The sequence below is a fragment of the Falco cherrug genome, chromosome 12 (assembly GCF_023634085.1).
Source record: "Falco cherrug isolate bFalChe1 chromosome 12, bFalChe1.pri, whole genome shotgun sequence".
NCBI lineage: Eukaryota > Metazoa > Chordata > Aves > Falconiformes > Falconidae > Falco > Falco cherrug.
In genome coordinates this window covers 6,502,026-6,527,291 of record NC_073708.1, presented here as the reverse complement: position 1 = coordinate 6,527,291, position 25,266 = coordinate 6,502,026, and the positions used below count along the sequence as shown (strand labels likewise).

General features: G+C 36.8%; 2 protein-coding genes across 7 annotated transcripts in view; one reads left to right on the top strand and one right to left on the bottom strand.

Annotated features, from left to right (window-relative positions):
* Positions 1-25,266, bottom strand: part of RALGPS2 (Ral GEF with PH domain and SH3 binding motif 2) — a 134,260-nt gene that overhangs the window by 41,224 nt on the left and 67,770 nt on the right. For all 6 annotated transcript variants that reach the window (XM_055724484.1, XM_055724485.1, XM_055724486.1 and 3 more), the window contains exon 8: positions 23,953-24,079. In XM_055724484.1, the coding sequence (XP_055580459.1) occupies positions 23,953-24,079 (127 nt within the window). The remainder of the gene's footprint in view (positions 1-23,952; positions 24,080-25,266) is intronic.
* ANGPTL1 (angiopoietin like 1) lies at positions 304-20,562 on the top strand. The gene is made up of 5 exons (XM_005435875.4): positions 304-1,220; positions 7,892-8,749; positions 13,818-14,011; positions 16,286-16,556; positions 17,556-20,562. The coding sequence occupies exons 2-5, from the start codon at positions 7,924-7,926 to the stop codon at positions 17,741-17,743; spliced, it is 1,479 nt and encodes a 492-aa protein (XP_005435932.2). The 5' UTR covers positions 304-1,220; positions 7,892-7,923; the 3' UTR covers positions 17,744-20,562.

Genomic DNA, 25,266 nt, shown 5'->3' with positions numbered 1-25,266 from the left:
TTAAGCACTGTTTTTTTTTTTCTTTTAGCTAAATCAAGACCTCTTCTGTAAAGACCTGTTCTCTAAACTTATTCGATGCATTTCTATGAAGTCTAAAATAATTTTGAAACCACACTAGGGTAATTCTCTTTCAAATATAATCAAAATACCCTTTGTGAAGAAACCAAAGATCAATGAAATCAAACTGAACGCACTGAAGTGCTGGCTGACTACTGACAGCACTAAAAACTGCATTCCTTACAGAGCATAATCTCTGTGGCTTTTGCTACTTCTAACACCAGTCAGATGTTATCAAATACTCTGATACCTACCCAAAACCATCACACACACAGTTTTAACATTTTCCACATGTTATCGGAGACTTCATGCATTTAACAACTGGAACTGTTTCTTATTAAGTGAACGTCAAGAATTGAATGCGACATTCTGTTGAACATTCTTCTGGACTATAAATGGTTCATTTTTCCTGTTGTATCCAGCCAGGCTGCCCCTTTTATTCCCAGCAACACAAATCGAGTTTTATCAGCCTGAAAGAATCTTTCTTCTAAATGAAGCCCAGTACTGTAATAACTTGAAAGGCATCTTTAGGCAGCGTAGTAAAAATGTTTGATTTGTAATTGCCTGCTGAACTCTTGCACAGTCTGTTGCCATATGGTACCCTCCCTTCTACTGGCAAACAATCTTTCCTTGTTCCTAACTTCTCAGCCTCCCTACCCCCTCCTTTTCTGGAGGGTATGGATAGGAAATCCGAAGGAGGAGTTTCTTCTGCTCTCAGTGTGTTCGCGGTGACATCATAGGTGGGCTGAACGTCTAAGTCGAGTGTGTGTTTGTTTAAAAAAACACTGTCCAAAAGTGATGTATATGGAATCTGGGTCAGCTGTAGCTGGTTAGTGCACTTCTGCATGTGAGAGTAAAGCACTGCAGTTTCAAAAAACATTTCCTTCTCTCTTCTGGAATAACCCATACTGGAACATTACTTTTTTTTTTTTTCTTTTTTCTTTTTTTTTTTTTTTTAAATGATTAGTTAGCTTGGTTATCGTATGGAGAAACCCAATTCCTCAACACAGCTTGGATCTAACAGAGAAAGACAAAAGCACTTTTCAACTCCAACTGCAGATTAACAATCCACAGCATCGGGTAATATAGGAGGAAAAAGCAACTTGGCCTCTGGATTTTATATCTACCACAGGAGCAAAAGAGCCGGAAGATTTTTTTGCTTGGTAAGTTTTAAAGTTATTCTTACTTACAAGTTTAATTTTGAGCTATTTGTGAACTATACATGCATCTCCCTCAACACAAGATTGTGATGAAACAGATCTGTCTCAGTCTGAAAAGCGTTTGACAACTAAAATATAAAACTCACTTTTGTGGCATTTGGTAGACTTTGGAAACTTGGAAAGAATTAAAAAGGACTCTGCATAAGAGCAGAGACTAACTTATTCCAGTTGTAAGGATGAACAAGTTTCAGTTGTTTAACTGTACTGTAGATTTTGTTATCTATAGTTACAGAAAATTAGTACTACCAGATTCTTTGCTAAGCATGTGATTTGGGTATTGTGAACATATTAATGTGAAATTCTGATCCTACCAGAAAGAAAAAGCCAAAAATCCTATTGATTTCAGGGAAGCTGGATTTCACCCAACAGCACAACGTAGACCTAGCATTACTAGAACTAGAAAATGGATACCTCAATAAAACCACTGTAAAAAGTCCCAAGTAAATCAATGCACATCTGTAAGTAGCAATCATTGTATATAATTTCAACAGAACTTCTATTTATGGTACTTCTGAGCAGTAGAAGTAGATCGAGTTGTACAACCAACCAAGAAACCCAAGTCATACATTGATTCAGAATATAATAAAGTTTGTAGCATTAACAATTGTGCAGCTGAAAATCCAAAGGCATTGCTGCACCAGGCACTAATCCCCTTAACGATTTGTGGAATGATAGGGAAGTTAATTGTACCTCAGCAGTCTGTTTCTAAATAAAGATTCATTTCATAAACATGAAATGTAATGTACATACAAGGCAACACTATATTAAGTGAAAAATAGAGGGGTTTGTTACCATTCTTCTTGGGGGGGGGGGGGGGGGAGGTGGGGGTAAGGATGCAGTTGCAAGTTGACAATTAAAAGAGTTGTTTACAAACAGAAGACAAAAGTACAGACAAAACTCCAAAAAAGTTTCCAATACATAATTTTCTACTTTTTTACTTTCTTTGTGTTGATTTGCAAGTTAAAATACAATAAATAATGCAAAACAATGGAAAAGAATTCAAGTTACGTATTTGCATTGACAAACTCTCAGAAATGCTTGACGCATTCAGAGAGAATGAAGAGGGTGATGCTAAAAGAAGAGACAGTGTTACAGAAAGCAAACTTAATTAAGATTTAGCAGCTATGGGAGAAAAAAGCTCTGAAGCAGTCTTCACAAACAAGAAAGATGGATCCTTTCCAAGTTCTCAAGCCCTTTTTCTTACTATCCTTTTGTGCTTTTTTACATATTGAAGAAAACAATCTAAACAACAAGAAACCCCATTTGAAGCCTACGTAGCGTGCTTTGGACACCAGTCTCCATTCATTCATGATTCGCCAAGGTTTTGATTTACACAGCTTAGAACAATTCCTAAATCTTTCACAAACGAAAACAGCTGAGTCAATTTTAAATACACTGGCTATGTCCAAGGTTTTAACCCTCTCTCCTTTGCTGCCTTCCAACTTTAGAGTTCAAATTTTGAAATGCTTATTTTAAAACAAATAAAGAAATACCAATATTATGCTGTTGCCACAAGAATCATCTGAAGTATGATGGAAAAATATGGCATTTAAAGTTTTACAGGAATTTACTTCAAAGAATGGAAATTCTGAACCTTTGAACTTTTGCCAGTAACTACATGGCTTTATCAGGTCTTAATTATTGCTTTACTGGGCATAGTGTGTTTTTCATAATGAGCCCTATTAGTCTGGTCCTTAATATTTATACACCAATGGATGGATGAAGCAAAATTTCCTATAGCAAACATCACTAAATGCTAGTCTTCACTATCTGTTTTACAGACAATTCTAGAGTCCCTAAAGAACATATTTCCAAAGGCAAAATGCACCACTCCATCGTACCTGCCTGTTAAAATGGTGCCAACACACACAATGGCTGCAAACAAACATAAAGGAACCCTTACACCAAAAAAAGTCACCAAAAAAAAAAATCTAGAAGTGTTATGATATCTTGCTGTGTTTTCAGAATATCTAGTACGACAAGATTATACAAATCTCTTCTGCAAAGAATTTCAAACAATCCATGATTTTTAACTGTGACACATTTTCAATGACTACTTTAAAAACCCCTGAAGATTTTTAGCTTGCCTTTCCTAAACGGAATGAGATTCCTGTTAATCTCAGAGAAGCAGAATTCTGTGACTCAATACATCACGTATCTGACTAACAAAACCCGAGAACGTATTATTCCTGGATCTCAGTCAATACAATTGAAAGTAATCCTGTTTTTTCAGTAGAGGCAGAGTGACTTACCGGAAAAGCACTTGTTTATATAGGGGGAAAGGAACTTATTGAAGCACACGGATACATCAAAAATCGATGTGAACATTTCTCCTATAATAAAAGCGACTTCCCCACATAAGTATTACTTTTAACGTTATGGACAAAGTTTTAAGCCAAAAAAAAATCCACAAAAATCTCCACTTACTCCGTGTAGAGACAGGAACATAGATTGTTCTATTGATTTTAGCTGCTTAGACAAAGCTTAACAGAAAATGAAGCACATGTAACATCAATAACAGAGCTTTCAGATTAACTGGTATCATGTTCAGAAAATCTTTATTCTCAGTATTATAACTTAGTTTCTAAAAGAACCCCATCTCTTTCTTTTCCCATTTTACACGTTTATATATGGAGGTTTATAAAAGAGGGCACTGCTGGTACTTATCATTTGACCATATTCTTTTAATAAATACTCAGAATAAAGATACATACTGATGCTACACTTTCTTTACAAAGAGAATCTTATATTCACATTTACCTCCAACACTTCTGCTACATTCAGTCGTAACAACCTACAGTGCCCAGGGAGAAGCAGTCTGTCAGCTCTGAAAAAACAGATTCCAATTTGTGTTGTAGGTCTCCAAATTCTACATCCTGCTGAACATGAGAGTCACAGCAGTACAACAAAGAACAAATAGTTTGTTGTGTAGAAAGGTAAAAAATGCCAAATATATACTAGTTTCCACACTTCCTCACCCCGGCAACTCTAATACTTGTAAGTGATATAATGTTTTTTGTGATAACACAGCCCACATTAGTTTCTCAGTGAACATTAAAAATAGTAGTTAATGGTCTATTTTGCTCTTTTCAACTGGAATTTTGTTCTTTCAAACACTTTAAAAAGTAATAAATCAAGGACTAATTCTGGAGAGAAGTTGGGGGTTTTTTGCATAGGCATCAGTCTGGAAAAAGAAAGAAACCAGAAGAAAAGGAATGGCATTTAATGTGAAATGGTATTGAAGCCCTATCCACAGCTCTGTGTATTTCTGACAAGATGATGATGAAGTTTGTGCTGCTATGAAGAGTTCCACATTTCCTCCTGCAGAAGCAATAAAACATTGGCATGCCAGAACATACGTAATGCAACTTCTGCAGAAATCTGAGACCCAAACCCGGGTGATACAGAAACACAACAGAACCAAGTGAAGTGACATTCTATTTGAATTAAAAAACCATGACAGCTCATGAAGAGTTAAAGAATGTATTTTAAAGCAACAGTGTCTGTAACCACAATCTCTCTTGCTTATTTTCCAAGGTCTGCATTCAGGTCAGCAGCCCCTCTCATTACAAGCAACCCTGGACTTGCAGGGAGGGTTTGAGACTGTGGTTCTGTCTAAACTGATCCCTAAGCCTCAACTGCTTTATCTCATAACAGTTATGACACTACCTAAACATCTAAACCTAGGAACCCATGACAAAATGTGTCTGATTAAAAAGCCCTAAAACTATTACCCAACTCTAATATTTGTCATTTTTATGTCTTACATATTAGGTTATCATTCTGTGATATTTTGGATAAACAGTTTTATTTTTTCAAGCTGCTTGCCCAGAACATCAGAAAATTTCTGAAATGGTATTTTAATTTCCTTCTAAGCTGATTAAAACTCCAGGTAAATATCTTACTCGGAACCTATTCTTGTTTAACAAGTTAGGCATTAAGCTGCTCAATCATGCCAAGCAACATCCTAAGATGTTTAGTTTTTTCAACATCAACATTACCATGGAAGCATAAAAGTTCCCTACCAGGCAGATTCTCAGAAGGAACTCATCCCTGCTTAACTGAATATCTCAGTTTAATACATGATGCTTAAATTATTACAAGTTCTAGAGCATAATCTTATGCAGCTGTTGTATTTGGTTGTGCTCTAATAGATCATTTAATTCATTTTATGGTCTGACAGCACATACACAGACGTGAAAATCCTAACTTCTAACACATAAGTGTAAAAGTTCAAAATGAACACATATAATATTACAAGAAATGCAGAAAGCAGACTGCAGCAGAATACATGACCAGAAAGTGGGGCTGCATTGCAAAATGTTTGGTTTTGAAAGATTCATTTAGGTTTTAATGTATTTCAGGGGGAAAATGTGCTGCAATGGGGAAGACCCCCAGCCATTCATTATTTAACTAACTGTATAGGGTCTTTAAAAACTACCAAGAACTAAAGTGTTATTCACTTTCTTTGGACTATGAAGCAGCTATTATATACCGTGAAAACAGTAAAATACTGGACTTGTACTATGGCTTCATTCTGAACCATATGCCATGAAGTCAATTGCCCTGCATCTGCAAACACTGAACGTAAAAATATGGAAAAATAGTTCAGATGTGAAGAGTTCTCGAACTTCAGACAATTAGTTCAGTTCATCCATGTCAAGTTAGAAACCACACACAGACCCGATTCCCATGTGTTTCCCATGATTCATGTGACTATTTAATCTAATGAACAGTACTCAGAGTTGGAAGTTCAAGTGATTAATATTTTAAATATCTGGAATTACCACAGAAAAATACATAATTAGCTACAGGGAAAAGTGATATTTTCCTACTTTTTTTTTTTTTAACAGAAGTCAACACTTTCAGCAGAGAAATATTAACAAAACTTTTAACCAAGTTCTGGTTTTGATAAAAAAATTTACTAGTAGACACCAAAAATACTTATTAGTACATACTAGCAGTAAACCATACTGAAATACATTTTTAAATATGAAATTTCTCAAACATCTATGTATTACTGTCATTTACACAGGGTAAGAAATTATTTTCAGTATGTGTTAAAAGCACGTGTTCTCTTCTCCTCCCAGAAGCAGGGCTTGCAATACAACTGTCAGCCATAGAAAAAGTTGTTTTTTAGGCAACAGTGGAACATTTGATCAGGATTCCTAGATATAATTCCTGACTGCATGTAACGCATGGTTTGAAGTTTATAATCACTGCTCTTAGTGAAACCAAAAAATAAAGACTCAATACGTTTACTCTGAGGTTGAGCAGGCATCACTTGTAGCAATAACATTAAAGCCAGAACTGGGGAAAGTGACCTGACACAAAAGTCACCTTATCATTTGTAAAGGTGAACGTAAAGGAAGCAGAACAGGTCTGCTTCTCCTTCAGGGTGACTGTTTCAGGACTGCCAAATGCACTTAAACTTGAACCTGGCAAGAACTGCATGAAAATTAGCTTTCTCTGGCTTTACTCTGTTTTTCTTCTTAACTGTACAATGGCCACTGTACAAAGCCTTGTATGACCACTAATAGTAATCTGGAAAGGAAAGCCAGATCAACAGCTGAGATAAGAAGAGTGATCTGCTTGACAAAGCAAATAAAACATGAAAAATGAGGGTTCCCCGCCCTGCCATTTAAGTGCTACCTTTATTTATCATCTCAAAATATTTTAAAAATAAAGTTAAAACCCAGGTGTCTCAACATTCTTCAGTCTATTATCACTTCATTTTAATTCTTTACACAGAGCTAAAAAGAAACACATTATTTTCTTTTAAAGGTGAATTTAATATTTCAGTAAAGTATTTATAGTGATAAGACATCTAATACTTCACTTATTTGGATTAAAATGTTCTCAAAGGTTCAAATATAGTTGAAAACAATTTTAAACTTTCATCTCAAAAGGCAACTAAGCTGAGACACACATGCAGAGCGTTATAGACTTTCCTTAGAAATAGAAAGTTATTTGAATATATAATTTTCAATGTTTAAGATAACTATCTTATGCTAATCTCCTGCTTAACACTAATGTCCAAAAATAGTGTTAGATATGTGTATATTTTTCAAGTCTACCATATGTGTGTGTATATAAATTTGAAAAATGTATGTGTATATGAATAGGTATGTATATAGTATTAAAAACCCTATACATCTCTCTCTATATATACAAAGCTAAAAGAGGACCAGAAAGGCTTACATAATCCAAGTTCCAAAATTTATATAAACATTTTTGAAAATACTACCACTCTGTCTCCCTACTTCCATTCCAGGAAGACACTCTGCAGGCACTCTGTATGTTCTGTAATCATGTGCATTCAGTTGCAGTGAGTACAGATCTAAGCAGTCCAATTCATAATGAAAGCATAGCACATCATCCAAGCACAACATTGTTTCTGAGAATATACCTATTGCAGCGACTTCTCTACTAAATCCAATATCTAAACTTCAGGGTTTGCTGCTCAAAATAGAAAGCTATTCTTTGAAGCTAATCTAATGGAATCTATGTCTACATGTAAGCATGGCAAACGCATCAGTTCAGGCAGTTTAAGTAGTACAGGAGCCTTCGTTATGGCTCTAATTTAATTATTTTACCTTTCATATATTCAACAGCCGCTTCTGACAGTCATCATACTTGCTTTAAAATGAAGATATTTAAATGGACCTTGGGCGTACTGTTGTTCCTGCTGTTGTCTATCGGGCGGTGTACAGAACAATCTACGCCTAATAACACATCCCAGCGGAGGCACCCTCGTTCAGCAGATGGTGGAGAGGAAGGGAAGAAATGCGGTTACACATTCTTGGTCCCAGAACAAAAAATCACAGGGCCAATTTGCGTGAATACTAATGGACCAGGTACTGGTAACAGAAAAGATGAAGTCACAAGAATGGACATCGAGAACTTGAAGGACGTGCTGTCCAAGCAGAAGCGGGAGATTGACATTTTGCAGTTGGTGGTGGATGTGGATGGAAACATTGTGAATGAAGTAAAATTACTGAGGAAAGAAAGTCGTAATATGAACTCTCGGGTCACCCAACTCTATATGCAACTCTTGCATGAGATCATTCGAAAGCGTGATAACTCGCTTGAGCTTTCCCAACTAGAAAACAAAGTCCTTAACGTTACAACGGAAATGTTGAAGATGGCAACAAAATACAAGGAGCTTGAAGTAAAATACGCAGCACTAACTGATCTTGTAAATAATCAGTCTGTGACTATCTCACTGCTGGAAGAGCAGTGCTTGAGAATCTTCTCACGACAGGACCCCCATGGGTCTCCACCTCTCGTTCAAGTCGTGCCACAGCACATTCCCAACAGCCAGCCTTACACTCCGGTTCTTCTGGGAGGTAACGAGATACAGCGAGACCCCGGCTACCCTAGAGACAGAGATGTAAGGCCACCACCTGACCCAGCTACTTCTCCTACAAAGAGTCCTTTCAGAGTACCACCACTGGCTTTAATTAATGAGGGTGAGTTACCTATCGCTGTTTATCTAACCTGAGATTTCTCTGTTTCAGAGGGAAACTGTCCTGGCTATAGAAATAGAACGAAGAATTTAAAGAATCTGGTATAGCTAGCCCTTGCTCCCGACTCTGATTTTCTCTTCCTCCCCCACCCCCTAAGGAAAGCTTTGGTTTGCCAAATAGTCTAATTCTTAAGCTATAGCTGCCTAAGAAGAATTCATTGAATTTCTGAGTATCAGCTATTTCAATCTGAAGAACCCGCACCTTTAAGTCACAAACTATTGGGGTTTCTGTCTCCAGCTGGGTCCGAGTTATGGAAATGAAACTTAAATATGAGCAAATACTTTCTAGTATTTAGCCCTGTATCTTTGAAGATTGCCTGCTAGCTACATGTTGCAGTACATGGCAATGGTGAATAAGAGAAACTAATTAATCTTAAATAAATCAAGTAATTATAAGTAGTTGTCCTTTATACGCACACATACAACGTTTGCCAGAAGTTTATCCTGCTAGAAGAATTTTACTCCTATTCTGAGCTGCTTTAAAATTAGCATCTAAATCCACCAACACAGCCGTGCAATAAGTCTCTTAAGTGTTTGGTGGAAATATTCAAGAGAGTAATATAAGTTTGAAAGGGTAATTGAATCAAGGCTGGATCCAATTAGACGCACTCAGCTTTGAAAATTTAAAATGAGTAACTACATTCCCAGTAATGTGATGTCACTAGGTGATGGCAAGTTAAATTAATATCATAAATATTATGAAAATACATCCAGGAGGCAGTATCAAATCTTCATGTGTTACATTCTTCAGGTCATCAGATAAATTCATTTCTCACTACAAACAAAACTAGTGACAAGAAAATTAAGCTGCCCTGAACTCTGTGATGATTCTCACTTTACTAAAATTTTGACAGAATTGTGATTAAAAAAAATTAAGGATTGAGAAAAACAAGCTTTTCTCAGACATCCATTCAAGTGCTTGGTCTTGGCTTCTGTTAGCTTGCACAAAAAAAGGATTTGGTTGGGGTTCTATTTGTGTTTGGATTTGGGGTTTTTTTTTTTTTGCTTTTGCGAACATATTGCCTTTAGTCACAGTTGGAAGTTCAACTTCATTCCTAAGATGAAGACAAACATTTATTTGTGACTGTTCTACAAACAACTAGCTGCTGATGTAAAGAACAACTATTTTTATTCAGGGTCTGCAGAAAATTCAGGCACAAACCCAAGTAAAATGCCAGATGTCATGAGAATTTAAATCACACATCATGACACAAAATAAACAATATAAAAGCACTATGTTAATGTCTGGTCAGACAGCAAAAGTACCATTCTAAAAGCCAGCAACTTCCTGTTTCCCAGAAAACCCATGCTTCAAGGTTTTGTTATAAATGCATCTTTTTCTTTCTCAGTGTATGCCTGCTGTACATAAAAAATTTAGTGTTGTTGAAAACAACACTAAATGTTTTCCTCTGAATTATGTACCACGGTTTTCACTAACCTCTACCCCTAAGAGTTCAGAGTTTGAATCCATTTTTACAAGGGAACACAAAGAAATCTTAGGAAATGTATTTTTGCATTATTCAACTTCCTTTATTTAATACTAGTTTCTCGAGTTTGAAAGTTTAAGTGTTTCTTGCAATGCCTTGGGAAAATGAGGGCTGAGAACTGCTACAGCTTGTTGAGCATCAAACATCAAACCCAAAACTTTGAAATTGAAACACAGTGCCCAGTTATTATCTTTGATATTTTAAATTAAGGTTACCATATTTAACAGTGTACAGAACCAAAACTGTCTATGTGATAGAAAAATGAACTTAGCAGTTGAAAGACGATGACTATTTATAATGTATAAAGATGTCAAAAGAGACCAATGAAAACTAAATGGTCCCATTTAGAAACAGGCCTGTCAAAGACTTGGTTACAACAGAACAAACAACTGGACAAACAAGTTGGGAGTTTTCTCCTACTGTATCTTACTGTATAAGATAGATCTATGTATATATCATATATATATATATATATATATATGAAAAAATATATAGTGGTACCTAACAAATACTTGCATGCAGCAGAAGTTTACAGAAGGGTCCACGTGCATCTTAGTATTTTGGGTGGAGAGTAAAACTCAAAATACATGGGGAACAGAAGGATGAGATATTTTTTAAAGAGTTTTTTGCTTAATTTACATAAAAATTGCTCTAAAAAATGAGAAAGAATAATCATAAAATCATAGAATGGTTTGGGTTGGAAGGGACCTTAAAGACCATCTAGTTCCAAACCCCTGCCCTGGGCAGGGACACCTCCCACCAGACCAGGTTGCTCCAAGCCCCGTCCAGCCTGGCCTTGAGCACTGCCGGGGGGATAGGGCACCCACAGCTGCTCTGAACAACCCGTTCCTGTGAATTATGGTTTTCACAATTATCTTAGTCCTTGGAATAACCACCCACGTCCCCAAATTTTACTGTCACTATGTTGTAAAAAGTACCTTCAAGTAGACAGCGTACTTGACAATTTCACACACAGACACCTCACTCTGCTGCTAACACCTGTCAGTTAACAATATAACTTTTTTATTTTTAATACACATCCAATTTTATTTGGGCATTTTCCTCCGCTATTGCTCAAAAAATCTTCTGTATGAAGCTTTCACAAGCACAGCTCCTTTATCATCCACTCAAGGTAACATCTGGCATCTTAAAGCAGGATTCAGCCATCATTTTATGAACCTTCCAAACTTACAATATTTCATCATTTCTGTTCTCTACTACATATAATTTACAATAGAATATGATCTGTACTAAACCATAAATTTAAAACAATTTTAGAAGTGAAATATTTAAGAGATCATCTTCTTGGAGTATTCCTAACATAACTAGTTGTCTCAGCAGCTTAAGTGTACACAGACTGTTACAAAAGAGTAAATATGCACGAGATAATTGCTACATAGATAACAAGATTTTGAACAGAATAATTATGCTTTTTTCATCAGCCAGAGCCTCCACTCACACCAGCACTGTGTATAACCTTACACTGTTTCACCAGTCTCAGTATTACCACTGAACAAGAAATGGATCAGTTCTTATACTCTGAATTTAAAATTATTACGTATAACAAAGAATTTACTTCTCAAAAGAGATTCAAGACAATACACCAAAAGTTACAGGATTTCCTGGATTTCCTTACACTACAAGTAGAAATCTGTTACCTCTACTACAGCAATAATTTATGATAAGCACGTACACAGATCTGAGCATCAAAAAGCAGACAAGTTGCATCTTGAGACCCTAATGATAACTGACAATCAGAAGTGATCAAAGTGTATTATATAAGGAGGCTAGTACCATTCTGTCTGCCTTAAAAGCTACTTAAAATCACTGCAAGCATCTGCTTGGGTGTCTCACGGAAAAATAAGTCTTCAATTCCTCCTCCAGTAGAAATCACGGGAAATAATACATAGGATATCTGAGCTATTCTTAATATTTAGTTAACATTACAAAAAAACCTACTTGTCTGTAGTAGTTCATTTTAACCATGTACAAGAAAAAAGCACTCATATACCAAAGCTACTGGATTTCCTGCCTAAGCTAGTACTGCATGCACTGCAAGAATGACAAAAACATCATTAAATACTGGTAGTACAGTACGCAGTAGTACTTACAACAGTGACTCAATGTCTGCGGCATCGTTGGTAACACCGTTACAGCCAGAAGCTTCAAGTCATCACCTTCATTAGATATAACACCTTTCTGCATTCTAATTAATATGAAACGCGTTATGGATTTCTTGCTAATTACACACTTACCCAACTGGCAACCTACTACTTGAAAATCTAAAAAAAAGCATGACTTTCAATTTGCTTTTGTCACACGACCTCAATCTGCAATGAAGGTCACTTTCACTCGACCTCTACTTTTGATTAAAGAATAACTTCAGTCACTGTCTGCTATGCTTCTTTGCACATTAGCTGCTTCTGTGACTGATGAGTTTTCTCTGAAGTTCCATTTCATTTGAGAAAATGAAAAAGTGTATTTGAGAAAATGAGTCTTCTAAAATGAGAGGAAAGCTGTAGGTAATTTATTTTCAGATTTACTGAGTATGAGTTTTCAAATCCATTTAGGGTATCTGCCACTAACTAGTCATAAGAACGTATTCTGCTTTTTCATTAGTAAATAACCAGTTTCTCTAAATTAACTGAAGTAATGATACATGAACATAAATCCTTTGCTATAAAGTCAAAAATAGAAATATTACCAAAAATTGAAAGGCAAATTAGGCAAAGCTTTCAGAGATATATAAGCTGCACACTTCTTATGGAATAACCAGATGCTCTTCTGTAAGTGGTATTGGTGAAACCACTATTCACGTGGTCTAAAATAGAGCTTTCAAGCAGCACTGTCAACAGCATTTTTTGTAGAATCGCAGCCCTGAAAACAAGTATGTGAGCCCTTTTAGCTGCTCAAAAAGTCCCTTCTCCATTGCTCACATCTTTTCTTCATCAGTATCCATCTACATGTATCACACCAGGATGACAAATGAAACAGAAATTCTTATCCACAGTTAACTGGCTAATCCTAGAATGGGTAAGTACATAAAGGCAAAAAAGTTATGCAGTACAAGAATACTCTTTCACTAAATCCCATGTCTGTAGACTGTGGCAGTAAACACTTTTAACAGCTACTCTCAAATTAGATAGGGGAGGGAGGGGGGGAGATATCTGGGGGTCTTGGCTTTGTTTTGTTTTAAACTTCCACCAGTTTCAAACAGGTGCACCAGTACAATGAAGTAAATTGATGTGTACGTGTCAAGAGTTGGAGTATAAACCTTCGACACAGTAGGCAAAGTTAAAAAATGGGTGTTGGTAACCGAAGTCTGTATCTGTTTAGCAAAATGAAGTTTTTCTTTAAAAAAACCCAACATGTTTGTTTATATATACACAAATAATCAAAGACAGTTTTCCACAGTAGTTGTACCTTAACTGAATTACTGACTTTCCATTACCATCACAAAATATTCTTGAACAATGTGCACCGCACAGCCAAGCTTGAACACTTACAGTATTTCTTTTTAAAAAGGTCCATTCAAAGACTGCCAACAAGCCAAGGAAGCTGGGCATTCCAACAGTGGGATTTATATGATCAAACCTGGAAACAGTAATGAGCCAATGCAACTATGGTGTGAGAACAGCCTGGACCCTGGAGGATGGGCAGTTATTCAGAAGAGGACAGATGGATCTGTCAACTTTTTCAGGAACTGGGACAGTTACAAGGTAAGTTCTGAAATGCAGAAAATCAGCTGCTTCATTTCAGTGCAGCAGTGACATTATCTATAATGATCAAGATGGTGCAAACACTTTCAGTGCAATTCTCCATTGCAAACAGTTGTACAGAGTGATAAACACTGAGGAGCTGGAAATAGATAGCTGCTTCAGTCAAACAGTGAAATTAACTTTATGAACAAAGATAACTGAAAAGAGTGGTCATCCCTCAGAGGCAAACATATTTCAGTGGGACTGTCCTATTTCACTCAACGCAATACTTAACTTTGTATGAACTAATTTATTGTCTGAAATAGCTTGCATTTATGATGCACAACACAACTGGGGATACATGTGTTATTCTAGACAGTGACTGGGAAGTCATTTATTACAAAGACTCGACTAAACACATGATTTTTATTAACACAGAGAGAACTACAGTAAGTACTTGCAAAGCTTAATTGTCTCCCTTATTCATAAGCCAGTGGAACTGTTCATTTTAGCATGTTCACAGATCTGCAGGATCAGGGCCTTAACTGAAAAACATTCCCAACAGTAAATTAAAAAGGAAATAATTTCTATTTTTAAAATTAGGTTAGAAATCTGAAGATTGGTGAAGGGAAGCACATTTTTGCGTGTTACTGTGCTATTATGCACTAGCAAGCATAATGCCTAGGACGACAAACGCATGCTGCTTTGGAGTAATTACACGCTAGACAGGAAATCTGAAAATCCATTTGGTTGGATTTTTCAAATAATAATAGTGTGCTGCCTTCATACATATAGGACACAGTTCTCCCCTACGATGCTGTGCCCACTTCACATGGATCTACAATTGCCATGTGCATTTTATCTGAAGAGAGAACTGAGCCACATTTAACTAAAAGCAATATCCTAAGTTAGTAATAACCACTAACTAAAAGTAGTACCATACAAAGGAAATGACAAAAAAATTACTATGAGGATTTTCACTTTTTGCATTCTTGGAATTTAAGGATTCAAATGTTAATCATTCCATATTAGCAGTTATTCAAAGTCTTTACTTCTCAGTACGTGGTTGGTTTTGAGGTTAGCTTTTTTGTTTTTTTTTAATGTTGTAAGGCAGTTATGGACTGCCTGATAAAGTAACCATAAACATTTTGAATATAATGCAAAGAAAATGTAGAAGAGTATATAACCGGTACCTAATACGGCTCAAACTTGGGCAGATTTGCCTCCGAGAAAACTTCTTGTTAAATTGCAGTGGCTGAACATGGTATTCCTATTACCTAACTTCAAGTAATTGAAGGTGCACCTCTGTGACTGGCTTTAAACTAAAGCTTGCACCGCTGACAACACAGGTGTCTCCCACACCCACATTTCTACATCTGTCCCTACCTCTGTGTGGCTGCACGGCTACAGCGTTGGCACAAGGGAAGTACTGCAAACGTGGCCGTGAGCCCAGAGCAAAGCACCGCTACCATTTTTGGTGGTAGCATGATGCTATATCAACTTAAGCCACTTGTGAAACTGCAGCTTGAGGTCAGAGCCTCGACTGTTCATCTGCTGGAGAGAGACTTCCCCAGAAAGTGAAAAGAAGCAGGAAATCAACTGTAGGTCCTACGTAGCCAGAAAGAGAGGGGTAGCCAGACTTCAGAAACTCGAAGTGTAACAGATAGCTACAGACCCTAGCAGCAACACCAAACATTACCAACACTGCTTTACCCAGGGACAAGGAAACAGCAAATATGAAATATCACTTTACAGCTACTGTGCTGGCAGTCTGTGATTTGAAAGGAAAGGTATCTTTATATTTGATTTCTGAGCACAGTTGAATTACGTGATTAAATTTACAGTCAACAACGAAACCAGTTGCATTGAAAAGGCAATAAAAAGTTACTCACCTTTAATACTGAGTGCTGACCCATAAATACCTTTCTCAACCTCGAAATAGACCCCCTCAAATGTCATTATTCTTACAGATCCCTTTAGTTTTGTCCAGAAATATACTGTTTCAGTTTCCCTGATCTCTCTCCCTTTACATTAAAAAAGAAGAGGGCATCACAGAAAACAGAGTTTTGCCACCTTTACTGACTCTGGTAGTACCACAAGCCGCTGGCAGTCCAACTGAGTAAATGGCCAAGTGCAGTAAAATAAAGCATTTAAAAGCATAGGTTGAGCAGTCACCCAGAAGCTTAAAGGCTTTCACTACCCAAGTCCCAGTGGTTTATAACACTCCTGCTGATGAGTGTTTTGACAAACAAGAAAAGCTAAGCTAACATCACCTTCTGCTCTTCTTTTGTACAGAAAGGATTTGGAAACATTGACGGAGAGTACTGGCTGGGACTAGAAAATATTTACATGCTTACCAATCAGGATAATTACAGACTATTGATTGAGTTAGAGGACTGGAGCAATAAGAAAGTCTATGCTGAATACAGCAGTTTCCGCCTGGAGCCCGAAAGTGAATTCTACAGGCTACGCTTAGGAACATACCAAGGAAACGCAGGCGATTCCATGATATGGCATAATGGAAAGCAATTTACAACACTGGACAGAGACAGGGATATGTATTCAGGTAAGGAAACTAGTATACATGTGAAAAGTGAATACAGTAGATTCCATTAGTGATACCACCTTTAAAAAAAGAATAGTGCAAAAAAAGTAAACAAACTCTGATAAAACAACTACATCGAAAGATGCTTCAAATTGATAATGATAAAAAACCATGCTGACAGGGTCCCCTTCAAGGCCCTGCACCATTCAGAAATTGAAATTCTATTACCCTCACTGCAGACGCACTAGAGCAAGCTTTATATTTAGCTCAATGACATCCTTATCACTTGCACATATGTCTGTGCAGTCAGAATACCTGTCCAGGTGATCTCCAAGAGTAATGCTGTGACCACAGAACAATAATCACTGTGAACTAAAGCCTCTGAACAGCATGAAAGGAACTGCCGTTGTGCACAGGCTTAGTTATGTACCAGCACTTGAGAAATGGGCAGATCACTTCGTTTTGCTCTCCTTAAAGGACACTTTCTTGTTCATTTCCACGCTCTTCCTCCAGCTTCCCCCTTAAAGCCTTAGCAGTAAAAGCAAGCTTGGGGAGCTTCAACTACTTCCAAGTGCTTTTTCTCAGCTGTCAGTAACCATAAAACTGGACAAATCTTGCAAACGCTTAAACAAGCCTGTAACAGTAAATACACAAGTTACAAGCAACTCTTTGTGGAACTGTGGCCCTGCATGCTGCTTGGTACTGTATCAACTCACATTGCTTCCACTGAAGTATTTCTTAACAGCATATAATCCGAGTTCCTCAAATGTTAGTACTGCTGGTAGTCTGACAAGAGTTCATCTCCTTGGTTTTCAGCTGTCATATTAAATCCCACATCAATAATCCCCCCTCCAGGCAATGGTTGCTGTTACAATAGAATTTATAATTTAGGTAGAAGCAGCAATTGATATGAAGTACTTCAAAGCTCCCTCTAAGAATAAGGCAGAAGCTGAAACCGTTTGCTAATCTCCATTTCTCCTCTTTAATGTCAAAGTTCACCGTTTTCTTTCTGTCCCACAGGAAACTGTGCTCATTTTCACAAAGGCGGCTGGTGGTATAACGCCTGTGCCCACTCTAACCTTAACGGGGTGTGGTACAGAGGAGGCCACTACAGGAGCAAGTACCAGGATGGAATATTTTGGGCTGAGTACCGGGGAGGTTCCTACTCCTTGAAAGCAGTTCAAATGATGATCAGACCTATAGACTGAGGAGGAAAAATCCCACAGTGCTCAAGTGATCACATATAAACTTCTCAGCGCTTGAGTTCCAGAAAAATAAAATATTACTTTTTAATCATTATTTTGCACAATCTGCCCCTGCAAAAAGCAGGTCTACAGTTTTCCTGCCTTTTTTCCCCTGTTGTGTTCCCCTCTCCTTTTGTTAGAAACCTTTTCTACTGTGACAGACGGTGTTTTTTTAAACACACATTCACAAAAGCAGATGTTTGTGCTTGCAAAGCATATTTATCTTTGTTCAAGTCCAACACACTTTATGTCAACAATCATTAGAACTGGTAAAAAAATCCAGATATATGACAAGATATAAGCTTTTTCACTTAAAAAGCTTATGCTTTTTCAGGTTAGCTCAACCCTTAAATGTAAATATGTGAAATGACATTGTCTTGCTTTAATGTGAAAATTGATTAGTTATTTAACAATTTATTTAAAAACGTTGCTATTGCTTTCAATGAAAATCTGACTTCACATTACTGTTTAAGATTTAGTCCAAGAAGCTACAAAAAAATTGAAGACTTTCTAGCTTTGCCAGCAGAGAAAGATCTTTGCAACAAATAATTATTTCAAAATGAAGCAGTGAATTAAAATAAAATATTAAATTTATTAGTGGTGTAGAGAACTCCTTAAGCTCTGCATATCTTACCTTCTGTAAAACACCTAGGCAAAATGTTCCTAACGAACAGAACAATTGTATGACATTATTGATAAACTTAAGACAACCAAAGTGCTCGGCAGGCTTTTTTACTTTCAACCTCCGTATTCAAACATCCCCATTAAACAGAAATTTTATTTCTTGATACTTTGAACTTAAATGGCAAACCAGAAAGTCCTCATATTACAATCATGACTTGACACTTGGAGACCCCTCATGTGCTCCCATTAGGAGAGATGAGGTCTGAACAAGCGCTTAAGCATACTAATTTAAAGAAGGACCAAGTCTCTACTGAGTATTAGTTTTCCTCCAACACAGCTTTCTGCTGACATAGTAAAACAAAGATTAGAAATCACCTCTAAGTATATTCTCCCTGCCACCCCAAAACTGGACTGCTCCTGTGACACAGATATTTCCCTTCCCCTACTTGTATACAACTTTTGATACTGTCTGTATTAAATTTTCTATGTTCTAGATAACAGATTTCCACTAAAATTAATAAATTAGAAATACTTTTCCAACCATTAACAAAAGTCATACAACATACTGCATCAAAACAAGATACTTCCAAAATCTGAAACATGTTCAAGTGCTAGAGTCTCTGAAACGAAAGCTTTCTTCCTAGTATATAAAATTATGTAATAATGGTACTTAGCCACACAGCTTACCTAATTTAATTCGACAGAACAAAAGCTAAATATATTTTTCTGAATGGTAAGCAATGTATTTATTTGGCATGTGCCTCCAGGATTTTAAGGAACTTTACTGCTATTTAACATAAGAAACCTTAATAGCTAAAAGAATAATCTAATATTATTGTTACGTTAAATCAGTTGATATCAATTGCTATGCAAATTCAGAGGACAAAATAGCATTCTCCTTTCAAAACACATTCTCTGGGGTACATAAAACTTCACTGATAATATATGGCTGCAAGGGGTGTAATTAAATCTTTGGCCAGAGATCAAAGCCAACAAGTTTCAACAGTATTTAACTGGGGTTGGCAGGGGTAGGTGGAATCAGTCCCATATTCTGTTCCCCAATTCTAAGAATTTAAACTGACACAAATGTTTAAGATTACAATTCTGAAATTGGTCTTCATATAAGGAATATTTGTTTGTTACAAATATCATACAGACCTCATTGATTGAGTGTTCTATAAAATGCTTTTTAATTGCAAATACTTAAAACTCAGACTATCTATAGTCTATTCTTTTTTTTTTTTTTCTATGGTAGCTGAATAGAAGAGCAGTTCAGGTAATTGAAAAGCTGAAAATGCCCTCCAAAACATTCCTTTAATGAACACTTCTGACAGCTTTAGTTCATTCAACCAACAGATTTCCTCTCCTTGGAAGAGATCTTGTTTTACCAGAAAACCCGCTACAAAAACAGTGTTTGTTTATTCAGTGCAGTCAGTGAAAGGTGTACTTTGCAGAAATCCCTAAGTAAAATTAGCTGCCACTCAGCCTTTAAATTAAATCTTATATATTAGCCATCTAAAAAGTGAGTCTTCCCCAATTTAAAGCTGCAGAATGACGTTAATTAAACATTATTACAAAATATATCCAGGAAGGCTCAGACTGTACAAATGCTGTGCTCTGAAAGGAAAGACTTAATTTTAAACCGCGCATTTAAGATTATAAGAAGGGAAAGCACAGCACCTCTTTTTCAGGTTGGTTCATACTCTGTACAATAATTTACTGTTTTCAAATGCTTGTAACTCTTTCAGCTCTTAGCTTTTGGGTTGAATTTTCTAAGCAGAGCAAACGACTTGGAAATTAAGTGTCTTCTCTCTCACATTTTTTTAGAAAGTTTTTCAAAAGAGGTTTTAGCATCCCTCAAGCTTATGACACTGGACATTCAGAAGCAGTCTGTCTGTGAAGGGTATAGCTTTCACCGCTCCTGTACGATCAATTCAAATTTAACCAAGCAGACCTTGAGAAAGTTCAACCTGTACTAAACCTGAAACATGGTTTTCACATATATTTCCAAAGTCTATTGCAAGCATTATCACTGGAGTAGCTGAATATTCATCAGATGAATACTTCAATAACCTGTTTTCAGCTTTTCTGTTTCTGGATATAATTCCTGAAAGACAGCTGTAAGAAAATATTTCACAAGGTAGTACTGTCTAGTTAAATAAAACTCTTACTTCTCAAGATATGGCTCCATTGTTTCATTGTGCAATCTCAAATTAATCAAACTCCATAAGACTCCCTTTGAGAATGGGTTTTTATTTTAAGGCAAAATATAGCATCATAAATACAACTCCCATTTATTTTGGCTACTTCTGTTGGCTGGGTAATGCAATAGTGATGGCATATCCCACGTGATGTAATAAGGGCCTAATGCTGAACATTTTTATTGGTGTTGCATGGCTCTGAGCACTCACATTTAAGTTAGTGCATCCACATTGATAATGCGCTGCTCTCACTTGCATTTCTAGAACTCTGGATCACATCACACTTATCGTTGCAAGAAACTGAAAAAGGTTTTTATACACACACAAAAAAATGTGGAAGGACATCTTTACTTTGTACACAGTAAATGAGCTGTGATAATAAGAAATCAATCTGTATTTCTGTGGCTCCATTCTCATTCCAAAGACTACACCAAAAAAAAAAGCATTTCAGCTTTACCTTATAATGCTAAGATGGTCATGAAAAAAACTACACACACTGGATATTTGGTTGTATAAGGGTAAACCTAGTAACCTCTAAAGGGTAGAACGTTCATCCTTGAAACTGCAGCTGAAACTCCTCTGTATGCTCACTTTCCCTATGACCTTCCAAACAGGGTCTCTCATGACCAGTGCCAATGTTTCTCCGGAGGAGATTTGCAATGGCAAATGGAACTGTGTGGCACATTCGATTCTCTGCACTCTTCTGAAGAGCATTTTAGGGGAGCATGGCAACTGCAGGATCTCTGCACCAAGAGTGAGAAAGCCTCACCCCACCCCACCCCTTCTTTTACTCGAAGAGGAAACTGACCTTACGATTAATCCCCCTCCCCAGCACATCACATGATCACAATTTTTAACTGCAGACTTTTAGGCAGACTTTTCTACACATTTTAAACCAGGAGCAGCACTTCCCCCATATACAACTGTATACCAGAATTAACAACAGAAAAAGATCCTTTCAGGAATTAAAACCTATAGTTTGTAAGCTTAAAACAGTAAGTAAAACAAGCAACTTAAGTTACTTCTGTTCCATATGACCCTTATATTAGTAAAAATGCCTTGGGAAGGAAATTATAGAAATAATACTCTGGCAAATCTACTCAGGTCTTAATGGCAATTAAAGCTTTGATCAAATGAGAAAAACTGAACTCAACAGCCAATCTTCCAAGATAGATCCAGATTTATCACAACTATAGTTTCATGACACTTCTGTTCTTTTTGCCACTTACTTAAACCTTACAAAATTAATTTCGGAGGGGATGCACTAGTGGGCATTTGCTGTTCCTTTGGAGAATTAAAAAGGCTTGAGAACGTACTTTATGTCAGTAAGAATTGGTACCGTATGAAACCAGGTCACAACATATTCTTTAACTACAGAGGGTTACAGCAAAGAACATTTCTTTCTTTCTAAGTAGAAAAGAAACATACATTTCACTTCAACGAACTATCAAGTCAAGTCCAAAGCTTATTCAGATGCAAAAGTTAGACAAGAAGTTGCTAATGTACTATGGAAAACATCTGTAACTAAACAAGACTTAAAACATTCTTTTCCAACATTTCACCTTTTTTTTTTAACTATGCATTTGCAGGTAGAAAGGCAGTATTTTTAAAGGGTCAGACAAATACACCAAAGCGTACAGATTTCTCTGTACAGCAGTAAGTGTCAGAAGACCTTAACTGCAAGGGTCAGAGAACCACTGACATCTTAAAAAAAAATAAAAATCTGTCACCAGGTTAGCTTAGAACTTTTATAACCAGCCAGAAAATATTTCAAGCCTGCCTTTATGTTTCAAAAACCTTAGCAGATAGGTAAAAAGCGTCTGAAAACTAAACCCCACATTTCAGACCCACATAGAGCGTGTATATACTATATACATGTATACACATGATGGGATAGCTGCAGAATGACATGTTTAATCACATTACATTATGCTTGCCTCCTTTTTTTGCCTCTTTTAATTCAGGCCTAGTTTTAACAGCAACAAACAGGGTAGCATGTGGCAGTATGCCACACCAGCAATTTTCACACCTGAACTTCAGACAAAACACACTTTGATTCTCCCATTCTAGGCACAAAGAATTACCATCTGAATACTTAAAAATACAGGAAATCAACAGCTGTTAAGATCATGTTGGAACTGATGGATATTTCTGGGAGGGATGTAAGAGGGAAGTAAAAAATGAAGACAGAAGAAGGATCTTTATAAGACTACTTGTCATTAAAATTATTATTGGTTCTCCACAGTGAAGTATTTTTTTCTATTTAAGTGTGAAGCATCTAAAATCCATCCAGTTTTGCAAAACCTGAATATATGGATTTTAGAGGCATCATCCTAGATTCTAACATCAATGATAGCATTGCTGCTCATATCGAGCTATGAAGCAACTGCTGAAGTAATATTGTGATGGACACACAGATCACAGCATAAAGATAACTGTTAAGTTAGTAATCTTGAAAAAGTTAATAGCTCAGCTGAATAAAGGAAGTATCAAACTTCAGGAACAAAAAAAAAATTATAGCTTAATAAGCCTTACTGACCACAAGAGGTCATCTTGAATTTAAGTGTAAGAGCAACTTGTATCTACAAATGTATCAACTATTTTTTCTGGAAAAGGGAAAAACTTCTAAACATTTCCTTAATTTTATGTGACTACTAACATCTTACGATAATAGAGAAAAGCTACATCAAAAAAACCAAAACATACCAATTACTTTAAACAAACTAAAGACATTAAATCACACTACACTAGCTTGGCAACAAAACCGATACATATTAAACACATTTATCTAGTTTTCAGATACACGGAAATACCATTTATTCATAATTACTCCACAAAGCTGAGTGTCACAACAACCTAGTTTTTCTTGTCACCTTAATATAATTAAATGCAGCAATATCTCTAGATTTTAGCATGTTCCAAACCCTACTATATATGTTTGTCTCAGATGTTGGTGATTTATATATAGCTTCTCATAAATGAAAAGCCATCGTTACTGTAACAGTCAAGTATTTAGCTCTGAGAGTGCTAGCAGGCATAACAATTTAAGTACTTCCCCAGAAGTCAATCAGTGCATCTATACAACATATGGGAAAGTAATTTCCTAGAAAACCGATACTGTATGTAAAACCTGAAATGTTTGTGAGGTTTAATAAGCATTTTTTTCTGAAGCTAGTGAAGTTATTTGTTGCTATATACAGAGTATCCAGAATCAACTAGATGTTACAGATTCATTACTGAAGTACTGAAATAGTTTCATGAAGGCTTAAAAGATGGTGTTTACTTTGTGTAATCACTGGAGAAGTATATTTGTCATTAGTGTTTCATGCTAGAAATACTTCAACTTACCTAAATAGGGAATACAAGGAGTCATTTTCAAGCTGCTGATATAGTCTCTAAGCCTTTTGTAATTATCTTCTTTACTCATAACATACTCCAGCTTTTCAAAGGTGGCTTTATCCTTTCGACTCAATAACTAGGAGGGAGGAAAAAAAAAAAGGCAAAACTAGATGAGCTTAAGTTTGATCATTATGATTTCTTTCTTACCCTTATAAGCACAGATTTCCACCCGCACACACACCCCCATTGTTGTTATTGGTTTGGTTTTTAAATAGAACTGCTTCAAAATTACAGCATTTACTCCTTAACAACAAGTACTTGGAGAGTTTACAAAGAAAAGTAGCTATTTTGGCTGGTAAATTTAAACGATCCTTTTAAAAAATTCACCAGGTAAAACTCCAGTTTTCTGGAGGATTCTTCTGAAATAATAAAAGTTATCAAAAGACTAATTTAGCTAACACACATCACAATTTCAGGTGCCGTCCAATCTACGTATTTCAAACCAGTAATTTGTTCACTCTTGATTATCGGTAAGTGTGCTGGTTGTAACTGGGATAGAGTTAACTTTCTTCACGACAGCCAGTATAGGCACATTTTGAATTTGTGCTGACAACAGTGTTGTAACACAGGGATGTCTTCATCACACCTGAGCAGCCCTTACACAGAGCCAAGGTCTTTTCTGCCTCTCACACCACCCCACCAGCGAGCAGGCTTGGGGTGGGGGGCACAAGAAGCTGGGATGGGACACAGCTGGGACAGCTGACCCCCACTGCCAAATGGATACTCCATACCATATGACATCGTGCTCAGCATATAGACCTGGGGGAAGGAGGAGGAAGGGGGGACATTCGGAGTGAAGGTGTTTGTCTTCCCAAGTCACCATGACACGTGATGGATCCCTTCTGTCCTGGGGATGGCTGAACCTGCCTGCCCGTGGGCAGTTGTGAATGAATTCCTGGTTTGCTTTGCCTGTGCACGTGACTTTCACTTTACCTGTTAAACTGTCTTTATCTCAACCCACAAGTTTTCTCACTTCTACCCTTCCAGTCCTCTCCCCATCCCACTGGTGGGGGGAGTGAGCGAGCAGCTGTGTGGTGCCGAGTTGCCAGCTGGGTTTAAACCACAACAGCCCTTTCTTGGCACCCAACATGGTGCTCAAAAGGTTTGAGACAATGACAGATTTGACTGGAATGTGCTAGATCCATTTATAGCTGTTATTGCTGTGTAGCTATTAATTGGCAGGCTCCTGCGCTTGCCGTGGGGTTTCCTTGTCTTATTGTAAATTAGAGTCCAGTGCTCATTAGTAGCTGTTTTTTCACTTTT

Excerpts from the sequence above, each read along its gene's own strand:
- ANGPTL1 (XM_005435875.4), top strand. The coding sequence starts at position 7,924 with ATGAAGATATTTAAATGGACCTTGGGCGTACTGTTGTTCCTGCTGTTG. Across the intron at positions 14,012-16,285 it reads GGAACTGGGACAGTTACAAG|AAAGGATTTGGAAACATTGA; the intron begins GTAAGTTCTGAA and ends TCTTTTGTACAG. Across the intron at positions 16,557-17,555 it reads AGACAGGGATATGTATTCAG|GAAACTGTGCTCATTTTCAC; the intron begins GTAAGGAAACTA and ends TCTGTCCCACAG.